The sequence below is a fragment of the Garra rufa genome, chromosome 14 (assembly GCF_049309525.1).
Source record: "Garra rufa chromosome 14, GarRuf1.0, whole genome shotgun sequence".
Classification (NCBI taxonomy): Eukaryota; Metazoa; Chordata; class Actinopteri; order Cypriniformes; family Cyprinidae; genus Garra; species Garra rufa.
In genome coordinates this window covers 20790526-20808687 of record NC_133374.1, presented here as the reverse complement: position 1 = coordinate 20808687, position 18162 = coordinate 20790526, and the positions used below count along the sequence as shown (strand labels likewise).

The following is an 18162-nucleotide window of genomic DNA, read 5'->3' as shown; positions in this document are numbered from 1 at the left end:
TTTTGAGACGGCATGTTTTTCTTCAAACAGTAAAGAATGACTCTGGCTAAAGAACAGCATTTATTAATGCTTCTAAGATTATTGTAGAAAACACCATATTAAAGCATCATAAAAAAGAATACATATATACACCTCTGTCAGACTTTGTTCCTTCTATTTGCTTTGTGACCTCAGGCTTGATGCGCGATCTGAGCAATTTTTTGAAGCATGTCTTCAGACTGCAGTTGTTCCAGGGTCAGCAGAGACAGACCCAACTGATCCTCCTGCCACACAAAGACATCAACATCAATGAGAATGTGCACCTCACATCCTCATCCTGCAAACGTATCATTGCGTTCTTGTTTTTTGAGAATATATGTGAGGCTGGACCACAAAACCAGTCTTAGCAATAGCCAAAAACACATTATTATAAAATACAAAATTATAGATTTTTTTAATGCCAAAAATCAATAGGACATTAAGTAGAAAATCATGTTTCGTTAAGGTATATTTACTACCATAAATACACCAAAACTTAGTTTTTGATTAGTAATATGCATTGCTAAGAACTTCACTTGGACAACTTTAAAAGGTGATTTTCTCAATATTTAGATTTTTTTGGAATACTCAGAGTCCAGATATTCAAATAGTTGTGTCTCGGCCAAATACTGTCCTATCCTAACAATCCATACATCAATGGAAATCTTATGTGTTTAGCTTTCAGGTGAATGAATCTAAATTTCAATTGTGGTCCAGGGTCACGTATTTCAACTGGTTTAAATTTATTGAATGAACACACAGCTTGAGAGGTTTAGATGATTTAAACAGGCTGAGGAAGGTTAATGTGGTCTCTGGTGCGTTGACCTTACCCGTCTAAAGGGCTGGGCCATCTGTCGTAGAAAGTGCTTGGATAACTGCACAGTCTCATCAATGGTCAGATTCAGGCTTCCATCTGTAAGGTGTTCCTGGATCCAGCGGGGCAGCTTTCCTCGTTTATCCGCTCGTGCATAACGCTAAGTGAGAAACAACAATTAAACAACTAAGAAAAAAAAAATTATGCTACCTTCTCACTAGTTTACTTACCTTATCAGCAAAGATCATTAGACCGTAGTCCGTTTTGCCTCGGATGGCTCTGCCCACACACTGAGCCGCATGGCGCATGGCATCAAACGTCAGAAAGTCATTTTCCCGGATTTGAAACTGTTCTCTGAGGTATTCCAGCCGTGCCTGATTCAAACAAACAGATGAGTTTTTTTTGTTTTTTTTTTACTCATTACAGAATGAATTGGAAATCTTAAAAATGTAAATTATATTCTAGATCTGGGAGAAACAGCTCTACAAACCTTCAGGATTCGGCTCTGGGTGTAAACATATGGCACTCCAAACATGATAACAGCACGACCAAAATGATGAACTGGGGGGATAAAAAAAAAACCAAATGTTTAAATGTATATCTTGAAAGAATTTGCTAATTAAAACAGGGTTTCTGGACTATTTTATCAATGTCCTTGCTACTTTTCAGGGCTTTGAATGTGGTAGTTGGATTGCTGTCTATGCAGGGTCAGAAAGCCCTCGGATTTCATCCGAAATATCTTAATTTGTGTTTTGAAGATGAACTAAGGTCTTAAGGGTTTGGAACGACATGACCGTGAGTAATTAAATGACAGAATTTTCATTTCTGGGTGAAAGTTTCTAAGGTCTTAATTTATGGAAGGGCGAATTAAGAAGTTAAGACCTGCAGAAAACCAGAAACGGTGTTAAAAAGAAAGGTATTTACCAAAGTCAATCCCCTCTGACACTTTCCCTCTTGCCACTGAGAGCAAAATTGCTCCTCTGCCGTTCTCACAGGCCTGAAAGTGAAAGATAACAAAAGTGATTACTTTAAAACAGGGCACTTAAAATAACGTCAACATTACACAACATGATTACAGAAAATAGGATTAGAGAGCATTTAAAGCTCAATGTTAACTGACTTCCTGATACTTCTCCAGAGCCATGCTGGTCTCGGCTGCATCTTGTGTTTCTATGAAAATGAGCTTGTTTCTTTGGATGTTCTCAAGGATGCCCTATAAATCCAATGAGAGAATGAGTTATGATTATCATAACAGCACTTTCGATGATCTGAGAAGGAATCAAGTTGTCTTCATACCTGTTCATACCATGATGCCACAATGTTTTCCATGTACATATAACTTGTGAAGAATGCAACAATTCCATCAGGAACAATATTGGACATTTCTAGCAGCAGGTTTCCATAATTACGGATCACAGCTATGGAATGGATTTTAAATAAAATGGTTATGTTTTAACTGCACTCGCAAAATGAAATTAGCAATACAAACAAAAACACAAAACAGCTCACCAAAATCTTCTCTGGTCTCAAATTTGGAGGTCATCGCTACCTGATCATTCCCTCTGCCAACAATCTGAAAGTTGGAAAAATATAGTTAAAATAAATACATAAATAAAAGGAAATATGGTTCTTAAAACTTTTTGAATAACATAATGGATCGTAGTTACTAGATTTAATATAAGAATACTTCATTTCTCTTAAGCAGCTTTGTCATCAGAAATTTTGAGAATATTTTTACCTATATGGGCAGCTTTTAATATTTTGTTGGACAACAGGGGGCACTAATTAATAACAATAATCAAGCATATCTTCATTCAAAACTCTGAAATATATACACAAATGTTTGCATAATTGCTTTCTTTAAATGGTGAACTACACACAGTTGGGTGGCATTGCCAGTCATAACTCACAAGAGGGCACAGGCAGGTTCGTGCTAGTGTCATGGTAAAGGAGGCCATAGTGACTGGGCGGAAATCAAGGATGCGTGGGTAGATGTCCAGCGGAGAGAGTGTCTAATTAGAAAAAAAATGTCAATTATTTTAAATAAATTATTTGCCAACTCAAAATAGTGAAGTTTCTACAACAAATAACTGCAGAAGATTTAGTATGTAATACTTGTGTTTTGCAATAACAGTAGAAGTGTAGGCTACTGGTGTTGGATGAATGGTTGCCTGTTTTAAACCAATTAGCAAGCTAAAACAAACCCATGTTAAATGCGGCCTGTATACTTTAAGGTGAAAGTGGAGTGTGTCTTACACAGATGGCATGAGTGTTACAGTAGGATTATAATGAAGAGATTAGTGTGTGTGTGTGTGTGTGTGTGTGTGTGTGTGTGTGTGTGTGTGTGTGTGTGTGTAATATGGATATGGCATATGGATTGAGGAGCACAGCTTACCCCTGATGTGATAATGACTGACTGAAAGCGGCCAAACACTGGCTTTATGGCGATTGAGGGGTCCATGCAACTGCAAAAAAAGAGTTCAAAGTTAGTGACAAAGTTAATAACCTGAATTGAAAAGACAATTAATAGAAAACACATAGGAAATTGTATCAGAGCAGAATTAATGTACCTGAAGTGAAGAACAGGATTTGCTATTGTTGGCGTTTTATCTTCAAATGGCTCAATGATGATGGTGAAGCCTAAAAGAGAATGATTACACATAAGAACTCACTTTTGCAGGAAATCATTATTAGATTGAGGAGTCGGTGTGGTCACAGTAGCTACATTTTGAAAAATTCCATGAGCAAAAAAATAAAAACACGAATAGAATCATGAAATCCAGTCGTAAAAAATGTAATTTACTGTATAACGTGGAATTTGCCGATTTTTTGGACTAAATCAAAATTAGGTCAGTGCACAGAAAATTAAATTATAATATAGACTAGTGTCTGTGAATATTAAACTGCAAAACACTATTTAACATGAATCCTGCATGTTCTGCGTGTCTCTGTGTGAATGAATGGCACAGATGCACAATTTTTCTCACTACACACATACTACTACTACTCTGAGAACTGCTCAGAGTCACTTCATGAGCATTTTACCATTTCTTTTGAGAAAAACTATTGTCATATACACAAACAGAAACTTCTTTACTTCAATCTGTTGAAATAAAAGTTAGGTTTAACTTGAAGTAATTTTGACAGAATTATATTACTTAATGTAATGATAGTACTACTAATAATAATACATTTATTATTAAAACATTATTCTTTAAAGAATATTTCCAAGAAACGATTAAATACAGAATTTTTCTGAAAAAAAAAAGTTTATAATTTTTTTATAAAATCAATTAATTAGAGATGCTTTTGATTATTAAAATTTAGTGAAACCATTAAAAATTAATCTAGAAAATTAATGGAAAACTGAATTCAAAAATGTATAAAAACTGATTTTTTTTTTCAATTTCAATAACTGCTGTTAAAATTTCATGATTTCAATTAATAAATGCTATTTGATCTTTTTTATTTAACCATTAAAACAGTGACTATAATGAAAAGGAATTTGCCAATCACGTGGATTTCCTTCAAAATTACTGGATTTCTCCTGCTCAAATTATTTATGACAGGTGTAGGGCAAGACAAGGCTTTATTACCTTTGCTGTAGGTGCTGACAAGTGTGGCAAAGTGTGAGATCAGGGTAATGGGTGAGAAGTCAGCAATATCTGCGATCTCCAGCGTCCTCAGCAGTGAGCGCAGCCTCTCAGCACAAAATCTGGAAGTGGATTAAATATACATTTAGGCTGGGGTGAAATTTTTTTTCACTTCCAGAATAAAAATTCTGATAATTTACTCAACCCCATGTCATCCAAGACAGTCGAAAAGAAATTATGGTTTTTGAGTAAAACATCTCAGGATTTTACTCTATATAGTGGACTAGAATGAGAGCCATAAGGTTGAAAGTGCAAATTGCAGTTTCATTGCAGCTTCAGAAGGCTTTACACACGATCCCAGCCGAGGAATAAGGGTCTTATCTGTATACATTTTTATTTTTGCCCTACAAATAACTTCATTTCACCAGATTAAGACCCTTATTCCGCATCTGGAATCGTGTAGAGACCTTTGAAGCTGCATGAAATGGCAATCTTGACGTTCTGCTCATTGGCCTCCAATAAAGTGGAAAAAAAATCCTGGAATGTTTCCCTCAAAAAAAAAAAATAAATAAATAATATAATATATATGTGACTGAATAAAGAAAAACATAAACATCTTGGATCACACAGGGGTGCCTAAATTATCAGGAGATTTTTATTCTGGAAGTGAGCTAATCTATTAATAATGACCATCAGTACTTCCAGTATGGGACAGCAAAAAAAAAAAAACGGATTCTTTTACTCACCTCAAGGGTTTGCGGTCAATGCAGACCTTCTCAAAGATGTCTTTGAGGAACTGAGGAGCGCTCTCCTGCACCACATGATGGATCCGCAAACGTGCCTTCAGGTACTCGAGAAAACGTTTCATGAAGCCCACAAAATGCTCTGCAGTGCGGATGCTGCCAGGTACAGCCTCTGTAAGGAGATGTCAAATATATTTGAATACTTAGGCCATACTTTATGAACCAAAATATTAAAACAAGCATTATTTAAAGAAATATAGCAATTCAAAGCAAAATTCTCACAAAAGAAGTCTGTTAGAGTTCATATCATATAATAGACCTTGCATTTTTATTGTTCGAACAAGACTAAAAGTATCTTGACATTTTCTGGTTATCAAACAGGGAGAATGACTTCATACATCAGCTATAAATTACTTCGGGACAGTCTGGTTGAAAGCCATCACCAAAATGTCTCCGTATCTTGTATCTAATGTAATGACAGACATTTTTGAGCAACTACTTTAGGAGTTGCTCTAGATAATAAAACTGACCTTGGAGAATCTCATCTGGCAGAACTGGGTTGGACAGATAGATGTCAGTTTCTCTGGCAACATTTGCTTCTTTAAGACCTTCAACTAATCTCCTGTATTCTTCTCGGAGTTTGGCAGCATCAGTTTCCTTAATTCTTTAAAGGAACAAGCAGAATACAGGAAGTTAAGAGCATTACTCATGTAATAATAAATAAAATTCTAATGAATTCACTATCCCAGTATTTTGTCACACCTGCTAATGGTATTTTGCAGGGTTTCCACATTCGTCTGACAGCGATCCAGTGTCCTCCTGGTAATATTGACGCTCATGGAATCAATACACACATTATCTAGAAAAACAAGAACAATATCATCTTAACTAACCATGATCTGTCCACAAGATATAGGTGATCATAACAAGTACTGTAATTTTCCACTCACCAATGTTGTGAGCCTCATCGAACACAACTACAGATTTCTTGGCGAGCTCTTTCGAGACCAGGTCTGCAATTTTTGGATCTAGTAAGTAATGGTAGCTGTACACTACAATGTTCGCGTGAAGAATCTGAAAAAAGAAACACATGAAAGCAACAATCAATCGTATGCAATTATCAATCAATTGCAGCAACCTTATTAAATCTAGCAAGTACTCACTGCGTAACGTGCCAGGAAGTACGGACACCAGCCTTTTCTACGCCCAAAGTCCTTCAGATCATCTAAGTTATATATACCAGGGGGAATGGGCACCTGCCGGCCTACCGCATCAAATTTCTGCATAGAGGAAATTATTATTTTAATGTTAAATATTTTACTTGTAATACACTTAATTAAACGTTTTTATTTTTTTATATACACTACCAGTCAGATTTTTAATGTTTTAAAAGAGGACTATTTTGCCCACCAAGTTTGCATTCATTTGATCCAAAGTTAATATTTTTACTACTTAAAATAACTGGTTTTCTATTTGAATATATTTTAATTTCAAAGCTGAATTTTAAGCACCATTACTCCACATGATCTTTCCGAAATCATTCTAATATGCTGATTTGCTGCTCAAAAAACATGTATTATTATTATGTTGAAAACGGCTAAGTAGATTTTTTTCAGGTTTCTTTGATGAATAGGAAGTATAGAAGAACAGCATTTATCTGAAATAGAAATCTTATATAACATTATAAATGTCTTTCAAAAAAAAATTCAGATAAATGCTGATCTTTGGACCTTTCTATTCATCAAAGATTACTGAAAAAAAGTACTCAACTGTCTTAAATATTGATGATATTAATAACAAATCAGCATATTAGAATGATTTCTGAAGGATTATGTGACACTGAAGACTGGAGTAATGATACTGAAAATATAGCTTTGATTACAAAATAAATTACATTTTAAAATATATTCAAATGGAAAGCAGTTATTTTAAATAGTAAAAATATTTCACAATATTACTGTTTTTGCTGTACTTTGAATCAAATAAATGTAGGCTTGATGAGCAGACGACACTTCTTTCAAAAACATTAAAAATCTTTCTGTTTAAAAACGTTTGACTGGTAGTGAATATATATCATTATATAACAATAAATGTTAATTATTTTAAAACTAATATTTTAAAAATGTTTTCTTTTTATGGACATGCTTATTTCATATTCCAGAATACAATAAAATACATGCAGGAAATCAGGCCTTGAACAGAGTGACTTATGACTAAATAACACAAATTGTGCCAGGATTAAAAAAAGGCTAAATGCTAAAGCAAATGCTTGAGAAATGCTTCATACCTCATAGAACTGGCAGACAGGTTGACTTGGGTTACTGTGATGCTGGGCTCGAATATACGATGCTGTCAGGCTGTGACACTTTCCATCTACTTCTTTTCCAAAACGCAGAGAGCTCACCTGTAATCACATATTCAGTTCCACTTAATGATTTCAGCTACACAAAAATATTACTGAAACCACATGCAAATCTGCTCATTTAGCAGCTTTTACCTCTGGATGAATGCACAGGTTTTTCCGTGAAGAAAGTGCCAGTGCAAGGAAGTCATTTTTCACTTGTGTTTGCCTTGCATAATAATCCATTAGTTTCCTTAGCTCCTCCACAACCTGACAGGAGAACAGAAAGGTTACAGAAAATTAACTGATGAAAAGCAAATTATAGTGGATTATAAACTTGTATGTAATGTTGAATACCTTTTCTATCTCAGGCACAGTGCGAGAACAGTAAACAAGCTTGGTGACTTCTAAAGGGTAAGCCTGCAAAATGTGAAAATAAAAATCAAGATAGCAGTTATCTGACTGTCATTATGGTGACATTTCAAATTACAAATTACATAACAGTCAATCAGAAAACCCTCACCTTCTGGTATGCAACAATGAGGGAAAGAAGAGAAATAGTTTTTCCTGTTCCTGAGGGCATCTCGAGAACTCCATGACCCTTTGCACATGTAATAAAAGTGGTAAACAATTAGATGATAGATAGATAGATAGATAGATGGAATGACAGAACAAATGAGAAACAATAGAACGACAGAACAAATGACCGAATGGACGAATGAAAGATAGATAGATAGATAGATAGATAGATAGATAGATAGATAGATAGATAGATAGATAGATAGATAGATAGATAGATAGATAGATAGATAGATAGAATGACAGAACAAATGAGAAACAATAGAACGACAGAACAAATGACCGAATGGACGAATGAACGATAGATAGATAGATAGATAGATAGATAGATAGATAGATAGATAGATAGATAGATAGATAGATAGAATGACAGAACAAATGAGAAACAATAGAACGACAGAACAAATGACAGAATGGACGAATGGACGATAGATAGATAGATAGATAGATAGATAGATAGATAGATAGATAGATAGATAGATAGATAGATAGAAATGTAAAAGTAATTGTCGTCTCTCAATTAATGCTCGATTAAACTGCATGCATGATTGAATGACAGGTTGATTGAACGTTATCATCCAGCAATAATTAATTTTTCCTTTAAACAAAACAAGTTACACATAGTAATTATATCCAGTCAACAATTTAAAAAAAAAAATTCTCACATAAGAAGCTTACACTTACTTAATTCCATTCAATATTCTAATTGTCACTGGTATAATTCTAAAAGAAATAATAATCCTACATAAATTAACATAAAATGCAGTTTAAACGATAAATCACATTAGTTACTAACACGTGATGTTAACATATGACAATATTTGCTTTAATAAAAGGATTATAACATACCTTTGCATCCAGCGTCCTCTTCAGCTCAAGCATGTACGAATATTGTTCAGGATAAATGTAGTCATACGGAAAGTAGACTAATAACCCGTCGATATTCAGCCTGATACGACAAAAGAGGCATTAGAGGGGGGGAAAACTTCTGTTAACTGAACAACGGTTTGGAGAATTACCAGTCTGCACATTTGCAGCCATTCTACTAACTTAGTCCATATATGGAAATTTGACCGTTTTACTTACTTCATGTTTGCAGGTAGTAATACTTTACAGCACTGAGGTTTTTCTCGTGGTCAGTTTTATATAATTTCAGACATTTATACAGCTGTATATTAAACTGTCATGTGTATATCACACAACAGACTTCTATCGACTTATACAAGCGATTTTAGGAACACGACAAGCTGTCGCAACTAAAACGCGTAAGGTATTTTGCTTCTGTGATTGGCTGTTCCGCTTGAAAACCCTCCCCAGTCTGACATCTTATTGGATGATACGCATGTCAATTCAGCTTTTTAGCGGAAGTACATTTAGCACTATCGGGGTTAGACCTAAACAATCGAAAAGAAGTCCGGACTAAACTTTCACTAAAAATACATATATATTCTGCTTCTACTTTCCTACTATCAGTTATTTTAATGAGTGTAGTGTAAATGTTTACAATAATAAATATTTGTAAAAATTATTATAGTTTTTGAAAATGTAAATAAATGTATTTTGAATTATTACTTTTTTTTATCATGGAATATATACTAAACATTACATTTTAAATAATACAAGAAAGAAAGAAAGATTCGTTTAGCGTCTGCTAAATGAATACAGTACCAGTCAAAAGTTTTCAAGTTAAGATTTTAATGTTTTTTTTAAAAGTCACTTCTGCTTACCAAGCCTGCATTTATTTGATCCAAAATAAAGCAAAAGCAGTAATATTGTAAAATATTTTAACTATTTAAAATAACTGCTTTCTGTGTGAATATATTTAAATTACTCAAGTCTTTAGTGTCACATGATCCTTCAGAAACATTTTTTATTATTATCAATATTTAAAACAGTTGAGTGTGTATTTTTCAGGATTCTTTGATGAATAGAAAGATCCAAAGATCAGCATTCATCTGAAATAAAAAGCTTTTGTAACAGTATACACTACCATTCAAAAGCCTGTAGTCAGTATTTTTATTTATTTTATTTTATTTTATTTTTTTTATTTTTTTTTTGGGGGGGGGGGGATTAATACTTTTATTTAGCAGGCATGCTTTAAATTGATCAAAAGTGACAATAAAGCCATTAATAGTGTAACTTTCTATTCATCAATGAAACCTGACAAACTTCTATTTAGCTATTTTCAATATAATAATGTTTTTAGCAGCAAATCAGAATATTAGAATTATTTCTGAAGGATAATGTGACTGGAGTAATGATGCAAAAATTCAGCTTTGAAATCACAGGAATAAATTACATTTTAAAATATATTCAAATAGAAAACAGTTATTTTAAATAGTAATTTAAAAAATAATGCTATTCTTTGAATCAAATAAATACAGGCTTAATGAGAAGAGACTTCTTTAAAAAAGAAAAAATGTTTGACTGGTAGTGTACAGTCGTGGCCAAAAGTTTTGAGAATGACACAAATATTAGTTTTCACAAAGTTAGCTGCTCAACTGCTTTTAGATCTTTGCTTCAGTTGTTTCTGTGATGTACTGAAATATAATTACAAGCACTTCATACGTTTCAAATTCTTTTACTGACAATTACATGACATTTATGCAAAGAGTCAGTATTTGCAGTGTTGGCCCTTCTTTTTCAGGACCTCTGCAATTCGACTGGGCATGCTCTCAATCAACTTCTGGGCCAAATCCTGACTGATAGCAACCCATTCTTTCATAATCACTTCTTGGAGTTTGTCAGAATTAGTGGGTTTTTGTTTGTCCACCCGCCTCTTGAGGATTGACCACAAGTTCTCAATGGGATTTAGATCTGGGGAGTTTCCAGGCCATGCACCCAAAATTTCAACGTTTTGGTCCCCGAGCCACTTAGTTATCACTTTTGCCTTATGGCACGGTGCTCCATCGTGCTGGAAAATGCATTGTTCTTCACCAAACTGTTGTTGGATTGTTGGAAGAAGTTGCTGTTGGAGGGTGTTTTGGTGCCATTCTTTATTCATGGCTGTGTTTTTGGGCAAAATTGTGAGTGAGCCCACTCCCTTGGATGAGAAGCAACCCCACACATGCATGGTCTCAGGATGCTTTACTGTTGGCATGACACAGGACTGATGGTAGCGCTCACCTTTTCTTCTCCGGACAAGCCTTTTTCCAGATGCCCCAAACAATCAGAAAGAGGCTTCATCTGAGAATATGACTTTGCCCCAGTCCTCAGCAGTCCATTCGCCATACTTTTTGCAGAAGATCAATCTGTCCCTGATGTTTTTTTTTTGGAGAGAAGTGGCTTCTTTGCTGCCTTCTTGACACCAGGCCATCTTCCAAAAGTCTTGGCCTCACTGTGCGTGCAGATGCGCTCACACCTGCCTGCTGCCATTCCTGAGCAAGCTCTGCACTGGTGGCACTCCGATCCCGCAGCTGAATCCTCTTAAGGAGACGATCCTGGCGCTTCCTGGACTTTCTTGGACGCCCAGAAGCCTTCTTAACAATGCAGTGGAAAGTTTTTTCGGGATTAAGTTAATTTTCATGGCAAAGAAGGACTATGCAATTCATCTGATCACTCTTCATAACATTCTGGAGTATATGCAAATTGCTATTATAAAAACTTAAGCAGCAACTTTTCCAATTTCCAATATTTATGTAATTCTCAAAACTTTTGGCCACGACTGTGCATGTAAATATAAGAAGACACAAAAGAAAATAATTCATTATTAAAACAGCAGAGGCATATATTTATATAATATTTTATTTACATTAACATTTTATTTCATATATTACAATGCAATAAAATACACTGTAATATTACACCCCAACAAAGATAAACCTTTACAAACTGATTTCCTTTGTACTCATAGGCAGGAAAAATAATTATCTCAGATCACTTAGATCTCATGTTTTACATATCTGCGTAATATGTTTACTCCTACTGAAGTAAATCAGAACTCCATTTTGAGTGACTCCTTGATAATATTTACCAACACTGACTAAAAATGATAATTTCCCAACTTGTTTGTCTTTTCAAGAAAAATGTACTACATAGCAGAAATCCAAATTCCTTTTCCTGCAAAGCATAGCTTAATAAGTAATAGCAAATATAAAAACGAACATTGTTAGTCCAGTTAGGCTAGAATGACCAAAACCCAGCAAAACACTGCTCTGTTGTGTTATGACCGGATCATCTTATGAAAATGAATAGATTGGTTGTATTTTTCAGAGTTGAAGCTGTATAAGATTATTGCCTATTTGTTATAATTACGTTTAGATAAAAATGTGTAATAACTCTGCAGCATCTGTGGCACAGCCAACTACTGCTCTTTCATCCCAATTCTTCCATTGTCCTCTGAAACAGGCAAAATAACATAGCTTGGGTGAGCTGACGCCTATATTACGTATCCAAAAGATTCTCCTTATATCTCATGTCTCTCTTCCACACTCTTATAACGGTCCATGATCCTAAGAACATCCTCCAAAATGGATGGTCCCAGATCCAGGTCCAAACCCATTAGCGACTCTGAGCGTGACATGCTGGGTGAGATAGCCGGAGATTCACAGTGTTCGCTCCGCAGGTCCTCATTACTGAGCCCTGCATCAGAGTCCAGACTCAAGCCTCGTTTTGGGTCCAGCGGGCCGCAGCCTTCCGACATGGAGTCATCTGAGGAAGCCTCGGATAAGGAGCCTGTGGAAGGCACCATGTGCGCCAGGACAGGTATTGAGGTGGAGAGAGTGAGTTCACGGCTGTGCTTCCCAATCCCTTCCTCACACACAGACATGGAGCGCTGCTGCGTTGGACTGTGATGGTGATTCTGCTGCTGATGAACAGGGGACAGCTGCTCATCTAAATGCAGACGTGGGGGTTTAGGAGGAGGCTGCACAGGCGCGATGAACACCGGCATGGAGATGGTTGTTTTGAGAAGAGAATTGTGATGAGAATTATGATTGCGGTGGTAAGTGTGGCTCTTGCTGGTTACATCGAAGATCTCATCCATTCTTCTGTCAATGCTATGAGAGCGAGAGCTGGGTGCTTGATTGAGAGCCGGAAGCATGTTGAGTTTGCCTTGCAAGAACCCCACATCGCCAAACATGTCCCCTTCACCCTCCGGCCCAACGTGGGCACTGTGACGCACATCACCCAGCGGTGGGCTTATCATGTCTCCTGAAAGAACGTCCCGTATTTTCTGCTTCTTGCCTCGCTTTGGTGTGGATGTCTTTAAGTACATGGGTGTCTTGGCTGGCATTCTGTTTCCCAGTATTTTGTGTCAAACGTGTGATGATGTTTGTCTCAGAAATGGAGAGGAACCTAGTCCTCAGTCTGATATTAACTCTTTCATACGTTTGAATTGGTTTGTCTCCTTTATTTCACTTCTAAGTGCCCCCGACGGCAGCTGGAAGCGATGTGCTTTATCTCTGAAACTCTTCAGAAGCTCCTGGAATGTATCATCACAACAGCAAATCTGAGGAACAAACAAAGGGAAGAAAGATTTACAACCTGTGAAACTGAGTGCACACAGAAAAGCACATAGACTTGAAGTCAAAAGTTTACATACACCTTGAAGAATCTACAAAATGTTAATTGTTCTACCAAAATAAGAGGGATCATACAAATTGCATGCTGTTTTTTATTTAGTACTGACCTGAATAAGATGTTTCACTTAAAATACATTTACATATAGTCCACAAGAGAAAATAATGGTTAAATTTATAGAAAATCCTGTTCAAAAGTTTACACACACACTTGATTCTTTGATTCTGTGTTCTTTGTTTAGTGATAGTTGTTCATGAGTCCCTTGTTTGTCCTGAACAGTCAAACTGCCCGCTGTTCTTCAGAAAAATCCTTAATGTCCCACAAATTCATTGGTTTTTCAGCATTTTTGTGTATTTGAACCCTTTCCAACAATGACTGTATGATTTTGAGATCCATCTTTTCACACTGATTGACTGATATGTTTGACTCATATAACACTATTACAGAAGGAAAAGCGATCCATTATAGCCAGGGGTGTAATCTTTTGAACAGAATGAGGAAGTGAACATTTTTCTTATTTTGCATAAATATCATCATTTTTTTATTCAGTTCTGCCCTTCAGAACTACAGAAAGTACATGTTCTCCAAAAGACAAAATAAGTTAAATTTAGCTTGATCTTAGAATTCAAAAAGTTTACACCCCTCGTCTCTTAATCCACTGTGTTTTCTTCTGAAGCATTAGTGAACGTTTGAACCTTCTGTAATAGTTGCATATGAGTCCTTCAGTTATACTCAGTGTGAAAAGATGGATCTCAAAATCATACAGTCATGTTGGAAAGTGTTCAAATACACAAAAATGCTGAAAAACCTAAGAATCTGTGGGACCTGAGGGACTTTTCTGAAGAACAGCAGGCAGTTTAACAGTTCAGGACAAACAAAGCACATGAGCAACTATCACTAAACCAAAAATAAAAAAGACAGCTGTGGATCATTAAGGTAACAACACAGTATTTATAATCAAGTGTATGTAAACTTTTGAACGAGGTAATTTGTTAAAATTCAACTATTATTTTCTCTTGTGGACTATATTTAAACATCTTTAATGTGAACTATCTTATTCAGGTCAGTACAACATTAAAAATAACATGCATTTTGTTTGATCCCTTTTATTTTGGTCAAATAATTAACATTTTGCAGATTATGACTTCAACTGTATATTTACTTTGCAGTTTAAACGACCAAAAAAACAACTTTGTTTTTTCTTCTCCCTTGGCCAGAGATTTAGAGATTTTCTCTCCAGTCTTTGCAGCTCCTTACCTATAAATTACAAAGCCTCAGAAATTTCACTCTTTCCACAATATGTTGCAGGAATTTGTTGGATTTTCATGAGATGTAATTGCAAGGATGTTATTCGCGTGCATGCCTTTATGAGTATATTATGAAACTGCCCCAGAACAATATTGGCAGTAGAGAACAAGATTACAAATCCTCACTTCTGTTCTCCATTGAACTCCAGCCATTAAATTACATCCACACTGACGTATGCTATTGTATTCAACATTTTAATGTAGTGTGAAGATTGCACAACCTTTGGAAACCTTCCCTTCACTGAACACAACAGAACAGCAAGTTTTGTTATTTACTTCAAGTGTCTCTGAGATACATAAACATTTAACACTTTTAAATAATGAAATCTTTTCTCAGCATTGCAACACAGCAAAACGTTTTACAAAACCTATTTACTTTTTACATATTTTATTTAATAAATTAGATAGATATGTAGGGGGAGGACAGCATCAACAGCATCAAAGTGGTTATTTTTACTTTAAGTTAATTATGCTGTCATTCGCACAGCGTGCATTAAAACAAGCACATTTCTGTTATTGTTTCTCTATGAGAGCCATATGTTTTTACCATTTTGACTGTTCACAGCTTGTTGCTGAGATTTATTGGACTGTGACGCAACTGTGAAAGCATGTTTGTAAAAAGACACACAAAAATATATATTGAATGTTTAAAAGATGTGTGTTCTGTCAATGGAGAAAAAAGTGATATATATACACTACCAGTCAAAAGTTTTTGAACAGTAAGATTTTAAATGTTTTTTTAACACAAGAAGAAGTCTCTCGCACAAACCTGAAAAAATCTGCTCGCCAAAGCTGGATTTATTCAATCCATCAGATATTGTGAATATAAATATTGTGAAATATTTTGACTATTTAAAATAACTGCTTTCTATTTGAATATATTTTAAAATGTAATTTATTTCTGTGATTTCAAAGCTGAATTTTCAGCATTATTACTCCAGTCACATGATCCTTCAGAAATCATTCTAATATTCTGATTTGCTGCTCAAAAAACATTATGCTGCATAGATTTTTTTAGGTTTCTCTGATGAATAGAAAGTTCAGAAGAACAGCATTTATCTGATTTTTTTTTTCTGAGTGGTATAGTGTATAATGTTACAAATGTTACTTTTTATTTCAGATAAATGCTGATCTTTGGATCTTTATATTCGTCAAAGAATCCTGAAAAAATGTACTTAACTGTTTACTCAAATATTTTGATAATAATAATAAATGTTAGAATATATTCGAATTCATTAGAACATATTAGAATGATTTCTGAAGGATCATGTGACTGAATACTGGAGTAATGATGCTGAAAATTCAGCTTTGACCACAGGATTAAATTACATTTGAAAATATATTCACATAGAAAGCAGTTATTATTTTAAATAGTAAAAATATTTAAAAATATTACCTCTTTTGCTGTATTTTTGATCAAATAAATGCAGGCTTGGTGAGCAGAAGAGACTTGAAAAAACAAAATCTTACAGTTCAAAAACTTTTAACTTGTTGTGTATATCTGTCCTTGTGACCTTCAGAAAATCACTTGGACGAGTTACACTAACACACTCCTATTATGTAATGGTTAAATACTGCTAGGCCTTGAGATCAGCCAATTCCCGGATTTCCCTAGTAAACCACATGGTGTCATTGCTTTAACATAGCTGAGACTTGTCTACACCCACCATAGCGTTTAGAACGTTTGGATGTTTATTTGAATTTGCGTATTTTTATATAGGCTATTAACAAAATGAGATAATAATGACTAAAACCGTGAATAAGTATAGTACTAAAGGGCTCTCACAGTCACAAAAACCCTGATTTGTGCAACGAAAAAGCCATATGACAATACAGTTTTAGATATATTGAAATTTTCCTTAATCACACTTAAAACAATCTTCTCGTCAATATACAATAATATTTTAGTTACATCCATTAACTTACAATAATATCTACAATTTACTAGATTGTAAGTGTTGAGTTAGTTTCCCCTTACCATAAATTCAATTAAACGTTGTCAAAAAGTGTAATGAATTCTTTACTTAAACATTTCAGCCAGCAAAGTTTTCAATTTTATTTTTTATCTATCGTCCAAATTACAATGTATCATATTCAACATCACTACATGACTCATCTCAAGGTAATAAATCTCAGCGCTGACGTAGAGTTTAAAAAGTTGAGATTTAAATGACAATATTTAAAACTACAGGTGAAAGTATGTGTACTTGCCTTTGTTATCTGCGTTGAAATCACTCGTTTGTCCTGGTAGGTTATTCCGGGGTGTTAGTGGATAAGCTGTTCTGTGTGCGCGTTCTCGGTAGGGTAGTTATAAACCTCTTAAGCGCGTTGAAGCTGAGGGTGAAGAGCTGCAGAAGGGCAGGGACGGGGGCGTGCGCGCATGATGCTCGTGAATGAGGAAATCTTTGGAGGGAGGAGGGCAGGAGGACGCCTAAAGTGAGTTTGCACACACATACACGCACACTTAATGGTGACGATCTGTTTTAAGTGTTAAAGTGTGCACTTATATAGGCGCATGTCACGTTTATGCTCACTTATTTAATTAAAGGGCCAGTTCATCCAAAAAAGTTCATGTGTTTTAACATTTTTAATGTACTCATCTTCAGATCTTCAAAACTCATGACTTTTGTCATCTGTTGAACACAAAATATCCCATATAGAGGGTTTGCACTTACCTCATGGCTTAGCCAGTTACCCGGATGTGCGGCCATATTCGAGATACTCAGATGTAAACAACAGCATGAGTTACACGGTTAATGTACTGCTGAATATGTTGTTCTGCTAATTTATGCTGTCTAAACCACAGAAAATAATCTGTGGAAGTTGCTGAATCATTTGAGAAGGACTTAGTAAGCAGGAAAGGGCGCAATAGTTTGACAAACTAAAGTTAATAAGTGGTAAAGACACGTACAAGCAGTATAAATTAAAATATCAGCCTAATATTTCACCTACCTGACTGGAAATTATATGAACAAACACAAATGTTGTCAAGATTCTTGCCCTGGAAATCCTGGTTCAGTTTAGCTAACCACAAACATCTTTTGTTTTCTCTTTTCCTTGATTTGTTGTAACTTTTGGCAGCCTATAGTACTCCAAATGTTTTTCCCGGTCTGACCGATTAGTACAGCCCAAAACATGACAAGAATTGATCATTTTTAACAGTAATAATCAGCAAAATATGCGAGTTTTGTTTAGTCGTATGACCAATGTGCATTCATGAGGGACTTTAAATATCCAGTGTACATGT

The 18162-nt window shown here is 35.2% G+C and overlaps 2 protein-coding genes across 2 annotated transcripts; both read right to left on the bottom strand.

Annotated features, from left to right (window-relative positions):
• Nucleotides 1-41: 41 nt before the first annotated feature.
• ercc2 (excision repair cross-complementation group 2) lies at nucleotides 42-9313 on the bottom strand. Its single transcript, XM_073817269.1, has 23 exons — nucleotides 9175-9313; nucleotides 8938-9037; nucleotides 8033-8110; nucleotides 7867-7929; nucleotides 7666-7779; nucleotides 7456-7572; nucleotides 6332-6448; nucleotides 6119-6242; nucleotides 5931-6027; nucleotides 5699-5832; nucleotides 5172-5340; nucleotides 4429-4547; nucleotides 3403-3472; nucleotides 3228-3297; nucleotides 2743-2844; nucleotides 2342-2405; nucleotides 2129-2250; nucleotides 1953-2045; nucleotides 1757-1829; nucleotides 1323-1393; nucleotides 1063-1206; nucleotides 849-992; nucleotides 42-263 (listed from the first exon to the last, which is right to left on the bottom strand). Exons 1-23 carry the CDS (start codon nucleotides 9177-9179, stop codon nucleotides 171-173), a joined length of 2283 nt encoding a protein of 760 aa, XP_073673370.1. The 5' UTR covers nucleotides 9180-9313; the 3' UTR covers nucleotides 42-170.
• Nucleotides 9314-11818: 2505 nt separating this feature from the next.
• LOC141285079 (cdc42 effector protein 2) lies at nucleotides 11819-17265 on the bottom strand. The gene is made up of 2 exons (XM_073818118.1): nucleotides 17127-17265; nucleotides 11819-13537 (listed from the first exon to the last, which is right to left on the bottom strand). Exon 2 carries the CDS (start codon nucleotides 13319-13321, stop codon nucleotides 12494-12496), a length of 828 nt encoding a protein of 275 aa, XP_073674219.1. The 5' UTR covers nucleotides 13322-13537; nucleotides 17127-17265; the 3' UTR covers nucleotides 11819-12493.
• Between the last annotated feature and the right edge of the window lie 897 nt (nucleotides 17266-18162).